At 47.7% G+C, this 17,352-nt stretch overlaps 1 protein-coding gene across 7 annotated transcripts in view; it reads right to left on the reverse strand.

Moving 5' to 3' along the window:
* Positions 1-572: 572 nt before the first annotated feature.
* The window catches only part of ERG (ETS transcription factor ERG), a 245,049-nt gene continuing 228,269 nt past the window's right edge, over positions 573-17,352 (reverse strand). For all 7 annotated transcript variants that reach the window (XM_060198715.1, XM_060198718.1, XM_060198716.1 and 4 more), the window contains 4 exons: positions 13,518-13,586; positions 12,039-12,095; positions 11,044-11,091; positions 573-2,611 (listed from right to left, as the gene is read on the reverse strand). In XM_060198715.1, the coding sequence (XP_060054698.1) occupies positions 2,091-2,611; positions 11,044-11,091; positions 12,039-12,095; positions 13,518-13,586 (695 nt within the window). In that variant the 3' untranslated portion in view covers positions 573-2,090. The remainder of the gene's footprint in view (positions 2,612-11,043; positions 11,092-12,038; positions 12,096-13,517; positions 13,587-17,352) is intronic.

Below are 17,352 nucleotides of genomic sequence, written 5' to 3' on the forward strand. Positions count from 1 at the left end.
GAGAGGGGAGGGGAGAGAGGAGAGGGGAGGGGAGGAGAGGAGAGGAGAGAGAGGGGAGGGGAGGGGAGGGGAGGGGAGGGGAGGGGAGAGGAGAGGAGAGGAGAGGAGAGGAGAGGAGAGGAGAGGAGAGGAGAGGAGAGGAGAGGAGAGGAGAGGAGAGGAAGAGAAAAAAGTTCCTACATTGTTTCTATAAAGTGAGGAACTGCGGACACCTGGGGTGGCTTCCCTGGCCAGCAGTAACTGTTTACCTGGTGATCAATTGTTCAATCACTATTCAACAAACACTGGGAGGCCACAGTGGGAATTCAGGGTGAGTGGGAGCTCTACACGGTGTAAATATAGACACTTTGGTGAGAAGAGTGGGTGCTCCTCCCAACGGACTGGGAATGAGTCAGAGGTTCAAGAAGGACCCAGAGAGCCCACCCTGGTGATGGGGAGGAGAGGTGCAGCCCCTCTTCTCTGACTCTCACTTACACAGGCTCTCTGGGAAATATCCAACAATCACATACAACAACCCACTTCGTTCAGTCTCAGCTCGAGTCCCATGAGAAAAGAGACAACACAGAGGCTGGTCAGGTTCGTATTTGCCATGCGAGGCCAAGCTTCTTTTATTACATACATTCTGCATCCTAAGAACTAATAACTTCGTATTGTAAACAGTAAGCATACAGAGTTAAAATTCAAGGCCACATTTGATGGTTGATTGTCTTTTATTTTATTTCTTTTAGGTCGTGTTTTCTTTGGCTGGCCGAGATCAACTCGTAGTGTATAAATGCATAAGTTATATAATTATTATATAAAAAAGGAAGGGGGGACACATGGGATTGTAGATTTCACTCTGACAAACGCACAGCATTTGTGACTCAAAAAGGGAAAACTAGAGGCCATGAGGTGCAGAGGCCGAGGTGATGGGACCCCGGGAGGTGGACTGTCACCTGTTCTGCATAGAACACAGCCTCTCACAAAACAATGGGTGGGGTCCTGAATGTTTCTTTTAAATATCAGGCAATTCCAGTTAATGTGTGTTCTTTGGAAAAATAACAACAGAAAGAGATGCACATGTGGGTTCTGGAGTCCCCTGCCTTCCCCATCCTCCCCTGGTCCCTCTGATCACTTCTTTGGCACATTGGGCTGGGTATAATACTGACCACAGGCAACCCCAAATCCTCTCCACTCATTCGCCGTCATCCTACCGCCATCCCCAGTCCAGTCTTTACACTCCAGAAGCTTTTTTTCCTTTGCCCTTCTTCTGTCATTCTCTTCTTCTCCTGCTCCACCTCCCCCAACCCTCTGTCACTTCACACACTCACTCTCCACATATGTCCCCAGACCCACGTTTAGTTAGCTCATGATTTCTGGAATACTGTCACGGTGTTGGCAACTCTGGGTCCTCTTCACAGTTAGAGAGAGTGACTCCACTCCCCATTCAATGGAATGAATCCGCTGTCACCCCCAAAACAGTACGCAAGTGCCCACAAGTGAGTTCCCTGTCAACCTCTAGGGGTGATGGGATTACCGTCACTGTCTCTTTTCATGTCTCTGATTTGTCTCTATTTTTTAAATACAGGTAGATTTCCTTTGAGAAAAAAAAACATATATATATATATATATATATATATATATATATATATATATATATATGTATATATAGCGTCTTCCAAGGGATGTTTGGTCCAGATGGTGTGATCTCTATTGCTTTGGTTGGATCCTGAGTTTTATTCCCAACATCCCAAAACTCTTATGCTAAGGTCCCCTGGACACATCTCTAGACCGCTTTCTTTGGCACTTTGAACTTAAGGACTTCATGCTTCTACTTACAATGTCTTTGATGGGGTTGGTCCACCGACGCTATGTCCCTGTGTATATGTTACATCTTGCGCGTCCTCTGTCCGACTGTACTGCGACTTTGGCAATCCCCTCCCACTAAGAGTCTTTGCGTCTCTGCCCTGGCTTCCTCCCTCAGTTTCCCCTCCCCACCAAGCTGTCCCCTTCCTCCTGAGGCACTTAGTTTTTGATTCCTGTTCTTCAATAGAGTTTCTGGCAAGTGACTTGGTGACAGTTGGTCATTGGGAAAGGCCTCTCCAGGGACATTAGTAGTAAGTCCCCAGATGGGAGGGCATGTGGCTGGCTGGGAGGCGGCTGTTGGGATAGATGCCTCCAGTGGGGGAATTCCAGTAGGGGTTGGGAGCTGCAAAGAAACTGGAGGAGGTGACTGGGAGCGCTGGGGGGTGGGGAGCCACGAAGTTCATCTTCTGGGGGTGGGCATGGTAGGAGCCCATGTAGGGCAGGTCCGAGGGGTACTTGTAGAGCGAGGACTCAGGCGGGTGGGGCTGCAGGGCTTGGGCAATGCCGTGGAAGTCGAACTTGTAGGCATAGCGCTTGCCGTGGACCTTGGTCATGATGTTCTTGTCATAGTAGTAACGGAGGGCTCGGCTGAGCTTGTCGTAGTTCATGTTAGGTTTGCTCTTCCGCTCCCCCCAGCGCCGGGCTACCTCGTCGGGGTCTGTCATCTTGAACTCACCATTGGTCCCCTCCCAGGTGATGCAGTTGGAGTTGGAGCTGTCGGACAGGAGCTCCAGGAGGAACTGCCACAGCTGGATCTGCCCGCTGCCTGTGGGGAGGGAGGGAGAGGTGGGGCGACAGAAAGAAGGGGCAGGTGATATGCTAAACAGGACATGCATGGGCCCTGGGTCAGGTGGATGGGATAGATAGTTAACTGTATTGACATCTTCTCTTCAAGTTTGGGAGCTACTCTATGCCTGATCCAGCTTTCTAGTCCTATTCTCAACTCTGTCACCATCTTCCCAGACAATATTGTTAGTCCACCTCCATGTTACCTATCAAACTAAAGAAAAACCACTAAAATCATGGCCCCTAGGAGCATACCTAAAGCAGACCCAAAGGTCTTTATTCTTACCGGCTCTATTAATGCCTTCTGGTTCCTAGTTACTAAACAATTTGTCCTACTTCATAACTTACTGACTTTAAGCCACCAAGTTGCAAGTGCTGCTATGATTTCTGACTCCCTGGGCTGACGACCTCATCAATGTGTCCTGGGCCCTCCCTTCCCAGACCCTGACTCCACTAGGGAAAGACAGAAACAAGATGGGGATGTGATCCACCTGCCAACGCCCATGTCCAGTGGAGAAGCAATTGCAGAAGCCCAACCTTCCACCTTTTGCTCTCCATAAAGAATTTTGGTCCAGACTCCCAGAGAGCGAGGAATATTAGGGAAAGATGACCAGAGGGTTCTGAACTCCAACTCCAACAGGACCCAGAGAGAGAAGAGGGAAAAAGGAAGCACATTTGGAAGTTGTAACAGGTGTAGTTAGAAAGGAAGAGAAGAGGGAGTCAGGCGGTAGCGCCGTGGGTTAAGCACATGTGGCGTGAAGCACAATGACTAGTGTAAAGACTAGTGTAAGTGTTCAAGCCCCCAGCTCCCCACCTGCAGGGGCACCGCTTCACAGGCGGTGAAGCAGGTCTGTAGGTGTCTGTCTTTCTCTCCCCCCTCTCTGTCTTCCCCTCCTCTCTCCATTTCTCTCTGTCCTATCTACAGTGACGACATCAATAACAACAACAGTAATAACAACCACAATAAAAAAAAAACAAGGGCAACAAAAGAGAAAAATAAATAAATTAATATTAAAAAGGAAGACAGTACCATAGAAAAAATGGGTTAAAAGATAGGGTGGAAAGATAGCTAGATAGACGATAGACAGACAGACAGTTACTATTCAACTTATATCTGTGTCCTTGGGAGAACTACTGCAGTTTCCAGTGGATGAAGTGGGGACAAAGAACTCTGGTGGTGGAGCAGTATGGGATTGTACCCCTGTTATTTTGTAATTTTGTAAATCACTAATAAAAAATAGAAAAAAATCACCCACACAGACATGATGGGCCTAGACTTCTAACAGATCCCTCTCTCCACTGCCACTGGCCATCTGCATCAGTAACAACATAATGGGCCCCTCTGTGGGCTCCTACAGGATCCTGCCCTCAGTGTGGATCAACAATGGTAGGAAATGGTCCATTCTCTGAAGGGAGGTTGGACAACATACTCTACCTCATACCAGAGGAAGATGGGGCCTAGTGCAGCCTGGAATGTTTCTAGTCATGACCACGGAATGTGAGCTCAGACCTACAGTGATGCAGAGGTCACACAGGCTTCTGTGCTGAATATGAGCCCCAGATCAAACCCGTGGGGTTTATAGACAACAATATTTATATACTCTCCCCATATTTGGGAGCTACTCTCTTCCCTGATCCAGCTTTCTAGTCCTATTTCCAACTCTGACAACATCTCTCCAGACAATACCTTAGGTCCATCTGCATGTTAGCTGTCAGACTCAGGCAAAAACTAGTAAAGTCATGGGCCTGTTGGAATATACCTAAAATAGACCTACTAACTTTTTCTAAAATGGAGACCCACCCCCCAAATCTTCACCTGCAATATTCTTGCCTTTAGGTTCATGATTAGTCAACAAGTTGTTTGCCTTTATATGCTGGCTTTTTTTTCAGCCACCAGGTTCCAGATGCTACCATGATGCCATCCTGGGCAGACAACCCCACCAATGTGTCCTGGAACCCTGCCTCTCCAGAGCCCTGCCCCACTAGGGAAAGAGAGAGACAGGCTGGGAGTGTGGATCCACCTGCCAACACCCATGTTCAGCAGGGAAGCAATTACAGAAGCCAGACTTTCTACTTTCTACATCCCACAATGACCTTGGGTCCATACTCCCAGTGGGATAAAGAATAAGAAAGCTATCAGGGGAGGGGATGGGATAGGGAGTTCTGGTGGTGGGAATTGTGTGGAAATGTACCTCTTTTAGCCTATGGTCTTGTCAGTGTTTCCATTTTATAAATAAGTAAATAAAACTTTAAAAATAACCTGCCAACCCCAAGGCTGGTGCATAGAGGAATGGGATAAGCGATTCTGCTGTGTGTTTATGCCTCAAGCTGCATGAAGGCTGCCTCTGCTCCGTCACTCACTCCTCTGTCCTGAGAAAGGCCTGTGTGTGTCTCCTGCTCCAGGGCTGTCTATCTCAGGGAAGTCAACCCAAGAGGATGATCCTGGCGGCCGCCAGGCTGGTCTGCAGATGCAAAGCTCTCGGGAGATACAGAGGATCCCTGCAGGGCAAAGCTCAAGACAGTTCCTTCCATTCATAGAAGAACAGACAGCTTTCCACAACAACAGGAACATAATACAAATGTATTAAGTGGGGGTTTGGCAGTAGCGCAGCGGGTTAAGTGCATGTGACACAAAGCGCAAGGACCAACGGAAGGATCTCGGTTCGAACCCCCAGCTCCCCACCTGCAGGGGAGTCGCTTCACAGGCGGTGAAGCAGGTCTGCAGGTGTCTGTCTTTCTCTCCCCCTCTCTGTCTTCCCCTCCTCTCTCCATTTCTCTCTGTCCTATCCAACAACGATGGCAACAATAACAACAATAATAATAACTACAACAATAAAACAAAGGCAACAAAAGGGAATAAATAAATATTTTTTAAAAAAGAAAAGAAAAATGTATTAAGTAAAGAAGAAGGAGAAGGAAGGAGGAAGAGAAGGAGAGGAAAGAGGAAGAGGAGGAGAAGAAGACGGAGGAGGAGAAGGAGGAGGAGGAGAAGAAGGAGGAGGAGGAGGAGGAGAAGGAGGAGGAGGAGGAGGACAATAGACAGGCCATTCGTGTAAATTTTAAGAAGGCTGGGAGGCTAGGAAGACTTATTTTTCCTATTTTGCGAGACAAAAAGTGTCACATTGAGGTTGGCAAGGATGATTTAATGCCATTTACACTGGCGAGGTCCCCAGAGAAATAATGAAAGTCAGATTTAGGAAACGAGCTGCTAAAAATTGATGGGGAAAAGAAATTCAGAGAATGGAAGTAAACAGTGTTATTTCTAACATCACATTTGGCTTGCACTCAGAAAACCGTTCTGTCAAAACTTTTCCTAGAACAGAACTGACCTGCTGAAAAACCAGGAAGTGTAGGTAGGAGGGAGGAGGAGGTGGGGGACTTGACTCTTTTTCAAAGCAGATCACCCATTTCCAGCCAGGGGGAAAACCACCATAGAGACATGCCCTGCCCGCCCCCGCAGTGCCAGTGGTGCTCATGCAGCTTCCTGAAGGTCCTGCAGCAGGGAACAGCCAGGCTGGGGCTCAGCTGGCAGAGGACACACATTATCCTGCTCCAGGATCCAGGTTCAAATCCAGAGTCCCTTCCTGCAGGGTGGAGGAACACTGCCACAGCTGTCTCCCTCTCTCTCTCTCCCTCCCTCCCTCTCTCTCTGTGCCTCTCTACATCTGTCTCTCACTCTTTACCAAAAAAAAAAAAAAAAGAAAAGAAAGAAAGGGGAAAAAAGGAAGGAAGGAAGGGAGGGAGGGAGAAAGAAAAGAAAGGCATAATGATCACTGGGAGCAGTGGGGTCATGTAGGCACTTAGCCAAAAGAACAACACTGCTGGCAAGAGGGAGAGAGAGAGAGAGGGAGAGGGAGAGGGAGAGGGAGAGGGAGAGGGAGAGGGAGAGGGAGAGGGAGAAAGTGGGAGGAGGGAGAGGGAGAGTGAGAGGGAGACGGAGAGGGAGAGAGGGGGAGGGGGAGAGGGGGAGGGGAGGGGGGAGAGAGGGTGAGAGAGGGGGAGGGGTAGGGGAGGGAGAGAGGGGAGGGAGAGAGAGAGAGGGAGAGGGATAGAGGGAGAGAGAGAGAGGGAGAGAGGGGGGAGGGAGAGGGATAGAGAGAGGGAGGGGGAGGGAGAGGGAGAGAGAGAGAGGGAGAGGGGGGAGGAGGAGGGAGAGGGAGAGAGGGAGAGAGAGAGGGAGAAGGAGAGAGAGGGGGAGGGGGAGGGGGAGACGGAGAGGGAGAGGGGGAGGGAGGGGGGAGAGAGGGGGAGAGAGAGAGAGAGGGAGAGAGGGAGAGAGAGGGAGAGAGAGGGAGAGAGAGAGGGAGAGAGGGAGAGAGCAGGACACTGGTCAGCTCTGGCTGATAGTGGTACTGGGGATTGAACGTAGAACCTCTGAGCCTCAGGCCTGAAGGACTTTTGAAAATCATTATGCTGTCTCCCCACTTTTGGGATCTTAGAAGCTTTAAAACTGCCTGAGAAGCAAATCACTCTTCCCAGACTCCAGCCACTCCAAGCACTGCCCTAAGCTCATCACCTCACAGACCGAATATTGTCAAACGGTCAGTCCACACCAGCACCTGCAGTCACGTGATTTTAACCCAACTTTGGCAACTGTTCAGGGGTCTGATGGAAGAATTCACAGTCATCCTGTTGGAGAAGGATGACTCCCTCTGGGCCCAGTGCAAGTCCTAAGTCCTCCATTCCACCTGGGCCGTGTGGAAGCGGGTTTGGGGAACTCACGCATATACTAGCGTCGTGAGAAAGGCCAGCCTTTACTCTGGAGAGACACATCTGAAATATATTAGTAGCTTGTAGGGCACTGTAGGGAAGGCCTTTGCCGGCCTAGGACCAGAGAGCCAAGCTCTGCTCAGTCCATGGGGGCTGTCCCTGACGGTTCATGAGTGAGCACTAAAAATGCAGAGAGTGCTACAGGCCAACCATATGGCTTCAGGACATCAAGTGCAGACAAAGGCTCCCAATTTGGAAGAAAAAAAAAATGACCCAGGGAATAGGGAAAAAGCACAGACTCTTAATAACGTAAATTGTAATATAAATGCGTCCAGTTGCTCGAGAAAACTCACTGTCGGGAGTCAGGCGGTGGTGCAGCGGGTTAAGCACATGTGGCACAAAGCACAAGGACCGGCGTAAGGATCCTGGTTCCAGCCCCCGGCTCCCACCTGCAGGGGAGTCGCTTCACAAGCAGTGAAGCAGGTCTGCAGGTGTCTGTCTTTCTCTCCCCCTCACTGTCTTCCCCTCCTCTCTCCATTTCTCTCTGTCCTATCCAACAACAATGACATCAATAACCACAACAATGTTAAACAACAAGGGCAACAAAAGGGAAAATAAATAAATAAATATTTTAAAATTTAAAAAAAAATGTTCAGTGTCGGAGGCTGGGCGGTGGTGTGCCTTGTTAAACACAGATAGCAATAAGCGTTAAGGACCCGCATAGCAAGGATCCGGGTTCAAGCCCGTGGCTCCCCTCCTGCAGAAGGGGCGCGCTTCACAAGTGGTGAAGCAGGTCTGCAGGTGTCTCTCTCTGTGTCTCTCCCTTTTATCTCCCTTCCCCTCTCAATTTCTCTGTCCTATCCAATAAAAGGGGGGCGGAATAACTGGCAGTAGATTCATAGTGCTGGAACTGAGCCCCAATGATAACCTTGGAGGCAGAAAGAGGGAGAGGGAGAGAGAGGCAGAGAGAGACAGAGAGAGAGAGAGAAAGTATTCAGTGCCAGAAAGCAACTCCACTGATTAGTCTCTAAATATGGCCCTTGCTAGAGTCCAGATAATACACAGGATGTGTTGCAACCCTGGCATGGCCTCTCAGGACTCTGTCCCACTTTCTTTTGAAATAGGTGGAAGACAGAGAACTATAGAAAAATAGGGTTTACTCTCTTTCCTTCTTCTGAAGAACATGAAAGCCAGGGACATCAATTCAAGGCTGAAAACTCAAAGCTCAAAGGATGTGTTTCTCCCTAGAACATTCTACTCTAAACCCTAGAGTAAAACACAGGCCACAATGAATTCCTCAACTGCCCAGAGCAGCACCTGCTGGACAGTACTGGGGTTCAAACCCAGGTCCTCACACGTGTTAAGCTAAGTATTTTATCTTTATTTATTGGATAGAGACAGCCAGAAATTTAGAGGGAAGGGAGAGATAGAGAGGCAGAAAGACACCTGCAGTCCTGCTTAAGCACTTACAAAGCTTTCCCCCTGCAGGTGGGGATTGGGGGCTCAAACCTGGGTCCTTGCGCACTGTGTATTCAGCCAGATGTGCCACCACCCAGCCCCTACATGTTAATTCTTTGTATGCTCTACCAGCTGCTCTGTCTCCAACCTAAGTAAATTAAATCTTTGTCCCCAGGCCAGAGGTCAGAGACTGTCACTCTCTCCAGCCTTGGTAAGAACACAATCCTATGTACAGAGACCCAGGTTCAAGAGTCTGGTCCCCATCTCCAGGGGAGCGGTGCTCATAGACAGTGAAGCAGGGCTGCAGATGTCACTCTTTCCCCTCTTCTCTCTTGAGTTTTCTCTGTTCCTATCAAATGGAAAAGGAAAAAAAAAAATAGCCACCAGAAGTGATGGATTTTGTGTGGGCATGGAACCTAAGCAATAATGCTGGTGGTAATGAAATAGGAGAGAGAGAGAGAGAGAGAGAGAGAGAGAGGGAGAGAGGGAGAGGAAGGAAGGATGGAAGCAAGAGAGAGAGGAGGAGGAGGGGAGGGAAAGGCATTTGCTCACCATAGTTCAAGTCACTGATCTCTGACCTTCTGAAACCTTTCCCAGGTCTGCACCAGTCTGTCATGTCTCCTGCCCTGCCCTCACTGCCCTCTGCTGTGTGGGCCCCCCCAGAGTGCTGGGCAAAGGGGTGCTGGGGTGTGCCACTGGGCAAAACCCTGGCCAGCAATTCCGTGTAGCCAGTGGTCCAGCCACGCCACACCAGTGAGCTGTGAGCACACAGGCGTGTGTATGTGTGTGTGTGTGTGTGTGCACATGTGTGCGCAGCAGGGTGGGTAGGGGTGCCCATCCCTCCTGAATCCTCTCCAGTCCTGGCCTCAGGGCCCTCTGAGTCTCCTGCTGTTGGATTATGTCTAAACTATTATTCAACTGAGAGGAGAGCACCCCCTCCCTTCCTCCTCGCCCCCTCCCACCCCTGAGAGGTCCCCTTCTCTTCAGGAAGCATCAAGGGCAGTGCAGGGAAAGGACGCCAAGGCAGTCTTTGGGGACAGTCAGCTCTTGGCTGTGCTGTGCTGTGTAGCCGCGAGGCTGATGTCAGCACATCTGCTTCTGATCTGAGCACATGCAAACACTGTGATTGGCTGCCGCCACAGGGTGGTGACAGATGACACTCCTTGGCCAGAAACAAGTTCCAGACACACAGGTTGGGTGACAATGACTTCATCTCCTAGCCTCTGAGTTCTGGGCGGTGGCACACCTGGTGAAGTGCACAAGTTTTCATGCACAAAGGCCTGGGTTCAAGTCCCCGCTCCCCACCTGCTGGGGGGAGGCGGACTTCCTGAGTGGTAAAGCGAGGCTATAGGTTGCTCTCTTTCCAGAGGGTAGGGGAGATAGAGAGGGAAAGAGACAGTGAGACACCGCAGCACCACTCTGAAAGCTTTCCCCCAGAAAGGGGGGGGTAAGGGGGGGCTCGAACCTGGGTCTTTGAGCATTATAACATGTGCTTTCAACCAGGTGAGCCACCACCTGGCCCGTGTCTCTCTCTTTCTCCCTCCTCTTTCCTTCTCATTTTTGTCTCTATACAATACACACACACACAACATACATACATACATACATACATACATACATACATACATACATACAAAAATGATGCTTGGGGCCAGGGGCCAGTGTGGTACTTTGCCATGTGCCCGCCTCAGGCTTGAGCCCACCCTCCACCACACTGGAGAGTGTTTCAGTGCAGAAGTATCATTTTCCTCCCCCGCCCCTTCTCTTTACTTCTCATGTCTACCTCTCTGATTCTCTCTATCTGAAAATGTCAGCTTGTGGTGGTGAAATCTAGTGGTGACTCAAAGAAAGAACATAAGCACTCAGAAACAGATACATGATGAAGTAGGTAGTCAACTGCTTCTTTACCAAAACCTTCACTGACTTTCTATTCAAGCCTTAAAAAAAAAAAAAAAAAAAGATACACTGATTATTACGGGGATGGATGGACACCAGAACCCGGCTCAGTTCTGGTACATGTGTTTCTGGGGCCTCAATCTAGAAGCCTGAGCAGCATACAAGTCCGACCCTTGAGCCTCCTGAGCTAGGTCTCTAGCCCTCCATCTTCCTTTATAACTTGTCACTTCAGGATAACCATCCAGTGGGACCTAGACCTTAGCTTTGTTCTGCTGTGGGCATTTCTGCCAATCCACGTGCCTCTCTCAGAGCAGTTCAGGCTGAGCTCAGTCACCAGCAGGATCTCACCTGGGTTTGCAAGGCGGCTGCTGGTGGGTCCAAGGATCTGGTAAGGATCTACAGCAAAAAGGAAAAAAAAAAAAGAAGTCAATTCCAAAGGTCTGGTCATGTGATGTGGCAGGAGGGCCCAGCAGGCCTGAGAGCTGATCCCAAGAATGTTCCCAGGTAGAGGGTCCTCAAAGCTGGTATCAGTCTCCCTGCCCCCGTGTTTTATATAAAATCTAAGCAAAGTTTCTTCTTTGTTTTCTTTTCTTTTCTTTTTTTGCCTCCAGGGTTATCGCTGGGGCTCGGCACCAGCACTGTGAATCATCTGTACCTGGTGGCCATTTTTTTTTTCCATTTTATTAGATAGGACAGAGAGAAATTAAGAGCGGAGGGGTGATAGAAAGGGAGAGAGAAAGAGAGACACTTGCAAGCCTGCTTTACTGCCTGTAAAGCATCCCTCCTGCAGGTGGGGAGACAGGGGCTCGGACCCAGGTCCTTGCCTGGGTCCTTGTGCTTTGTACTATGTGTGCTTAACCGGGTGCACCACTGCTCAGTCCCCAGAAAAGCTTTTTTGTAAAGATTCACCCAGGGGTTCTCAATCCCCCAGCCCAGAGCCTGCTCCAAGCCGGACCACAAATAGGGCAAAGCAAGAGTGAGTTTCCAAGGCCACATTGGCCCTGGGTTGTGACATTTCCACTCTGGACATGACACAGAGGATATTGGCTTGCACGTGGCTTCTGAAGCCAAAGGGAAATAACGCCCAGGTCTGGAAGAAATAGCCGGGTGCGTGCAGAATCATTTTGCAGAGTGATTGCAGAGACTGTGGAAATGTTCTCGCAAAACCCTCAAGGCACCCCCTGGTCATCAGGCGCTCAGCAGGCGGATTCTTTCTTTGATCCCATTTGTGTTGTTGTTATTGTTACCGGAATAGTTAAGAAGACACACCAAAGCTCATCTCATTGACAAGAAGCCACCTCGGTGCAGACATGCCGTCATCAAAACCACAACCTCAAACCTACCTAGCTGAGGACGCTGGTCTTCTGTTTTAGGGACTGTAGATGGAGACGGTTGAGCAGCTGAAAAATCCCAAATAGAGAAAACGATTAGCTGTGAGTTATCAGCTGTCAGACCCTGAGGCTGCTCTGTAACCACTTCAGCGATTCACTGCATTAGCACCGCAGGCTGACATTGCTAATAAGAGACGCTGCAATGCAACTGTAGCTGGAACTTGGTACTAAAAAGTTACAGGGTGTCTACATTACTTTAAACAAAAGATTTGTGTCCTTTTTCCAAGAGAGAAAGAGAGAGATTTGGGAAGCTTACAAAACAGATTAAGACGAAGCCACCTGGAATACAGAAACAAACACCCAGGAAAGTAAAATAAGTGAATAAGAGACCTTTTCATTATGATCAAGACCACGATTATTGAGCTTAGCCTCAACTCATATTTAATTGGCACTCAAGCATGTCATGAGCACGCAATATTCATTTCTTGTTATGAAGTAGAGATAATCTCCACCAGAGAAAGAACCAGTGTAGTTAAAAACCAGTTGACCAGTTAAAAACATAGGTGTCTAACAGCAGATGAGTGTATGACTAAGTTGTAGCCTATATACATAATGGAAGACTACTCCGCTATTAAAAATGATGAATGCACCTTCTTCACCTCCTCTTGGATAGGACTTGAAGGAATCATGTTAAGTGAGATCAGTCAGAAACAAAAGGATGAATATGGGATGATCTCACTCACAGGCAGAAGTTGAAAAACAAGATCAGAATGGAAAACACTAAGCAGAACTTGGACTGGAGTTGGTGTATTGCACCAAGTAAAAGACTCTGGGGGTGGGTGGGTGAGTGGGACATGATGGCAGAGGAGGACCTAGTGGGGGTTGAACTGTTATGTGGAAAACTGGGAAATGTTACACATGTACAAACTATAATATTTTGCTATCTACTTAAACCATTAATCCCTTAATAAATACTTTTTTGAAAAGTTGATCACTACGGTATACTATACAGCCATAAAAAATGATGAATTCACCTTCTTCATCTTCTCTTGGATAGAACTTTGAAGGAATCACATGAAGTGAGATCAGCCAGAAAGAGAAGGGTGAATACGGGATGATCTCATTCATGGACAGAAGTGGAGAAATAAGAGCAGAAAGGGAGACACAAAGTAGAAGTAGGACTGGAGCTGGTGTATTGCACCAAATCAAAGAACTGAGGTCTTGGTGGAGGAGGACCTAGGCTGGGGGGTGAGAGTGTTCTGCTGAAAAACTGAGAGATTTTATACATGCACAATAACTGTATTTCCTGTAAACCATTAATCCCCCAATGCAAATATTAGATAATTAATTTATATTTTGTTGTCAGTGGGGTGATATATTTTACAAGTTGAAAAAACTGTAAGTTAGCAACAGGAACTAGTATCTTCTCCATCAGATGATGTCTCTGCCAAACGATGTGCAGGCTGGAGGCAGAGGGAAGTGACACTGTACCTTTTGACTGGGAGGCAGGATGGCCATGGCCCGTCCAAGCTGATCTCCTGGGTGGCTCATAAGGTAAATCTGCAAAAACAAAAGCATCCATCAGAGAGCTCACACATCATGTTTAGGACAGACACTTGGAAGTGTGTTTCTTTATGAAAATCAACCCTGTATAAGAAGAAAGTCCCAGCATCTAAAGAAATAGTCAGCCTGGATTCCACTAGCTTTGGGCATTGTTTATATTTGTATATATTATATATGGTAAAGTTATTTTCACCTAATGATCTCCAAATGCTCCTTGACAAATTCCTGCACAGTTAGCTGATTCTTCTAAAGTGATTTCCTGCAACTATAGGGTAAAAATATACTACAAATTCCCTACACTCTAGTTTCTCCTGCTTCCAACCAGGACGACATAAATTCGCCCCTTTGTTATTTTTATGACACATCAGAAAACAGAGCCCACAATTCTGATGAATCAGCCAGACTCCACCTCCATCAACCAGACCCCAACTCCATCAACCACACCCCAGATTCATCAACTAGACCCAAAATTGATCAACTAGACCCCAGTTCCATCAACCAGACCCCAACTCCATCAACCACACACCAGATTCATCAACTAGACCCCAAATTGATCAACTAGCCCCCAATTCCATCAACCAGACCCCAACTCCATCAACCAGACCCCAAATTCATCAACTGGACCCCAACTCCATCAACCAGATCCCAGCTCCATCAACCAGACCCCAACTCCATCAACCAGATCCCAACTCCATCAACCAGATGTCAGCTCTATTAACCAGACTCCAGCTCCATCAATCAGACCCCAACTCCATCAGCCAGACCCCAACTCCATCAACCAGATCCCAACTCCATCAACCAGATGTCAGCTCTATTAACCAGACTCCAGCTCCATCAATCAGACCCCAACTCCATCAGCCAGACCCCAACTCCATCAACCAGATCCCAACTCCATCAGCCAGACCCCAACTCCATCAACCAGACCCCAACTCCATCAACCAGATCCCAACTCCATCAACCAGATGTCAGCTCTATTAACCAGACTCCAGCTCCATCAATCAGACCCCAACTCCATCAGCCAGACCCCAACTCCATCAACCAGATCCCAACTCCATCAACCAGACCCCAACTCCATCAACCAGACCCCAACTCCACCAACCAGATCCCAACTCCATCAACCAGACCCCAACTCCATCAACCAGACCCCAACTCCACCAACCAGATCCCAACTCCATCAACCAGATGTCAGCTCTATTAACCAAACTCCAGCTCCATCAATCAGACCCCAACGCCATCAGCCAGACCCCAATTCCATCAACTAGATCCCAACTCCATCAATCAGACCCCAACTCCATCAATCAGCCTACAACACCATCAGCCAGCCCCAAACTCCATCAACCAGACCCCAATTTCATCAGCCAGATCCCAACTCCATCAATCAGATCCCATCTCCGCCAATCAGACCCCCAGATCCTCCTACGTCTTTCTTGGTAACCAGTCCTCCCTTCTTCCCTCTTGTTGGTCAGCTCTCTGCCACTTTTTACTTCCACTTTATGATCTCAGACATTTATATTAAATCCAACTTAACTGTTCTGCTTCTTCTCCTACCCCAAATGTCTACTCTTTCTCCTTGTCTAAATGACTTTAGAATTTATTTTATCTTAAATATTTTATTTATTTGTTAATGAGAGGGATAGGAGGAGAGAGAGAAAGCCAGACATCACTCTGGCACATGTGCTGCCAGGGATTGAACTCTGGACCTCTTGCTTAAGAATCCAGTGCTTTATCCACAGCACCACCTTCTGGACCACCTTTAGAGGCTCTTAAAAATAAATCCCATGAAAATCACTGCAAAACTGAAAAAGCAATTTCCTACAGCATTTTCCCCAATAGCCACAGGACAGCAATATGTCCATGATGCCTTTGTATTTGCAGTGTATCTTCACTTGTCATTTGACTACCTTTATTTCTCCATCCACCATGTGAGTCCTGAGAAAGATCATGAAGACTGAAAGCCATTTCAGAAACATTGGATTGCCATAAATTCATAAAGTATGTTCCCTGTATTTTTCAAAGGTCATTTGAGTGATGGCATTTCTGACAACCCAATGTATTCTAGAAACTTTATTGCCTATCTCCTTTCTGACTATGCATAAGACTATTCCTACGTGTCATCTTTGTACAGAGGCATTTCTTTTTCTTTCACTTTTTCTTTTTATTGGGGGGGAATAATGGCTTACAGTAAATAAAGTTATTAGTACATGTGTAAAATGTCTCAATTTTCTGCAAAACACTCTCACCCCGTCTAGATCCTCCTCCACCATCCTGCACCAGGACCTGAAAGTTCCACCCACCCCAGTCTTTCTGTTTCTTATTACTCAACCTCTATCCATGAGTGAGATCATCTCATATTCATCTTTCTCTTTCTCCCTGATTTCACATCATATGATTCCTTCAAGCTCTCTCCAAGATTAGGTAAAGAAAGTGACTTTATCATTCTTAACAGCAGAGCAGTATTCCATTGTGTATCTAGACCACAACTTTCTCAGCTACTCAACTGTTGTTGAACACCTGGGTTGTTTCCAGGTTTTGGCTGTGACAAATCACACAGAACTATTCCAGACCTGTGCCTTCTTTACTGGTGGGTCTCAGTTCAACACTAGGCGCTATTCTAGACCAAGTGGATGCCACAAAAGGTAATCTACAACCAGACACGAGGAAGCTTGCAAAGTCCCATTTAAAGAAATGACAATGTGATAAGCTTGAAGCCTCTCTAAGAAAATTATTTAACCTTGTTTAGAATGGGTAGTCTGGTAGCTCAGTCTTCATCTTGACTAGGCTGCAAAGATGTGTCTCTTCTTCTTTTCCTACCCCAAGGAGGTAGCCAGGAAATGCAAGAACCATCTTCATTATTTGGTCTGCTGGGTTGCAGGCAATGCACTGAGCTGATGAAATTCTACCCTGCAGAGGTTTGGCTGAGCTGGAGATGAGGGGGAGGATTTTGTCCTGAAACACTGCTATGGCATGGCATCTTTGCCAGGTTGGCACGACTGCAAGTCTTCCCCACCCAGCTCTTCAGAGTCTCACTTTTCCTGAGGTTGGGGGCATCCAGGGGAGTTGAGTTTGCAAGGACTCTCGGTTTACAACGCTACTTCAGCCCTGGTCTCTGGGGACCCTTTGCACAGAGGTTCTCGGCCAGCTGTCTGTAGTCTAAAAATAGGAGTTTAGCAAGACTTTCAGTTGGGACACTGTCTCCAAGAAAAAGCATTGTGACAGCATCTTGTCATATGTTTCTGTGTCAAGCATAGAGCTTCTGTTTGCCACATGAGAAAACCAAGATAACACAGAGAGGTGTTCCAGGTCTGGCTCCTCAAAGGATGGTCTGCAGACCAGCAGTGCTGGTAGAAGCTGGGAGTTTGTGAAAAGGAAGACTTCCCAGGAGAGTTCACACAGTATCATTCTTGAGTACCAGGGTTCAAGCCCCAAGTACCCACCTGCAAGGGGAAGCAGAGCCACAGGTATCTTTCTTTCTCCCTCTCTGTTTCCCCCTCCTCTCTCAATTTCTCTGACTCTATCAACAGAAAAAGAGAGAGAGAGAGAGAGAAAGAAAGAAAGGAAGGAAGGAATGAAGGAAAGAACGGAGATAAAAGAAGAAAGGAGGGGAGAAAGAAGAGAAGAAAGAGAAAGGAAAGGAAAGGAAGGAATGGAGAAAGAAAGGTAGGAAGAAAGAGAGAAAGGAATGAAGGATAACGGAAGGCAGGAAGGGAGGGAGGGAGGGAGAGAGGGAGGGATGGAAATAAAAAGAAAGAAAGAGAGAGAGAGA

This window comes from Erinaceus europaeus, chromosome 9, assembly GCF_950295315.1.
Source record: "Erinaceus europaeus chromosome 9, mEriEur2.1, whole genome shotgun sequence".
Classification (NCBI taxonomy): Eukaryota; Metazoa; Chordata; class Mammalia; order Eulipotyphla; family Erinaceidae; genus Erinaceus; species Erinaceus europaeus.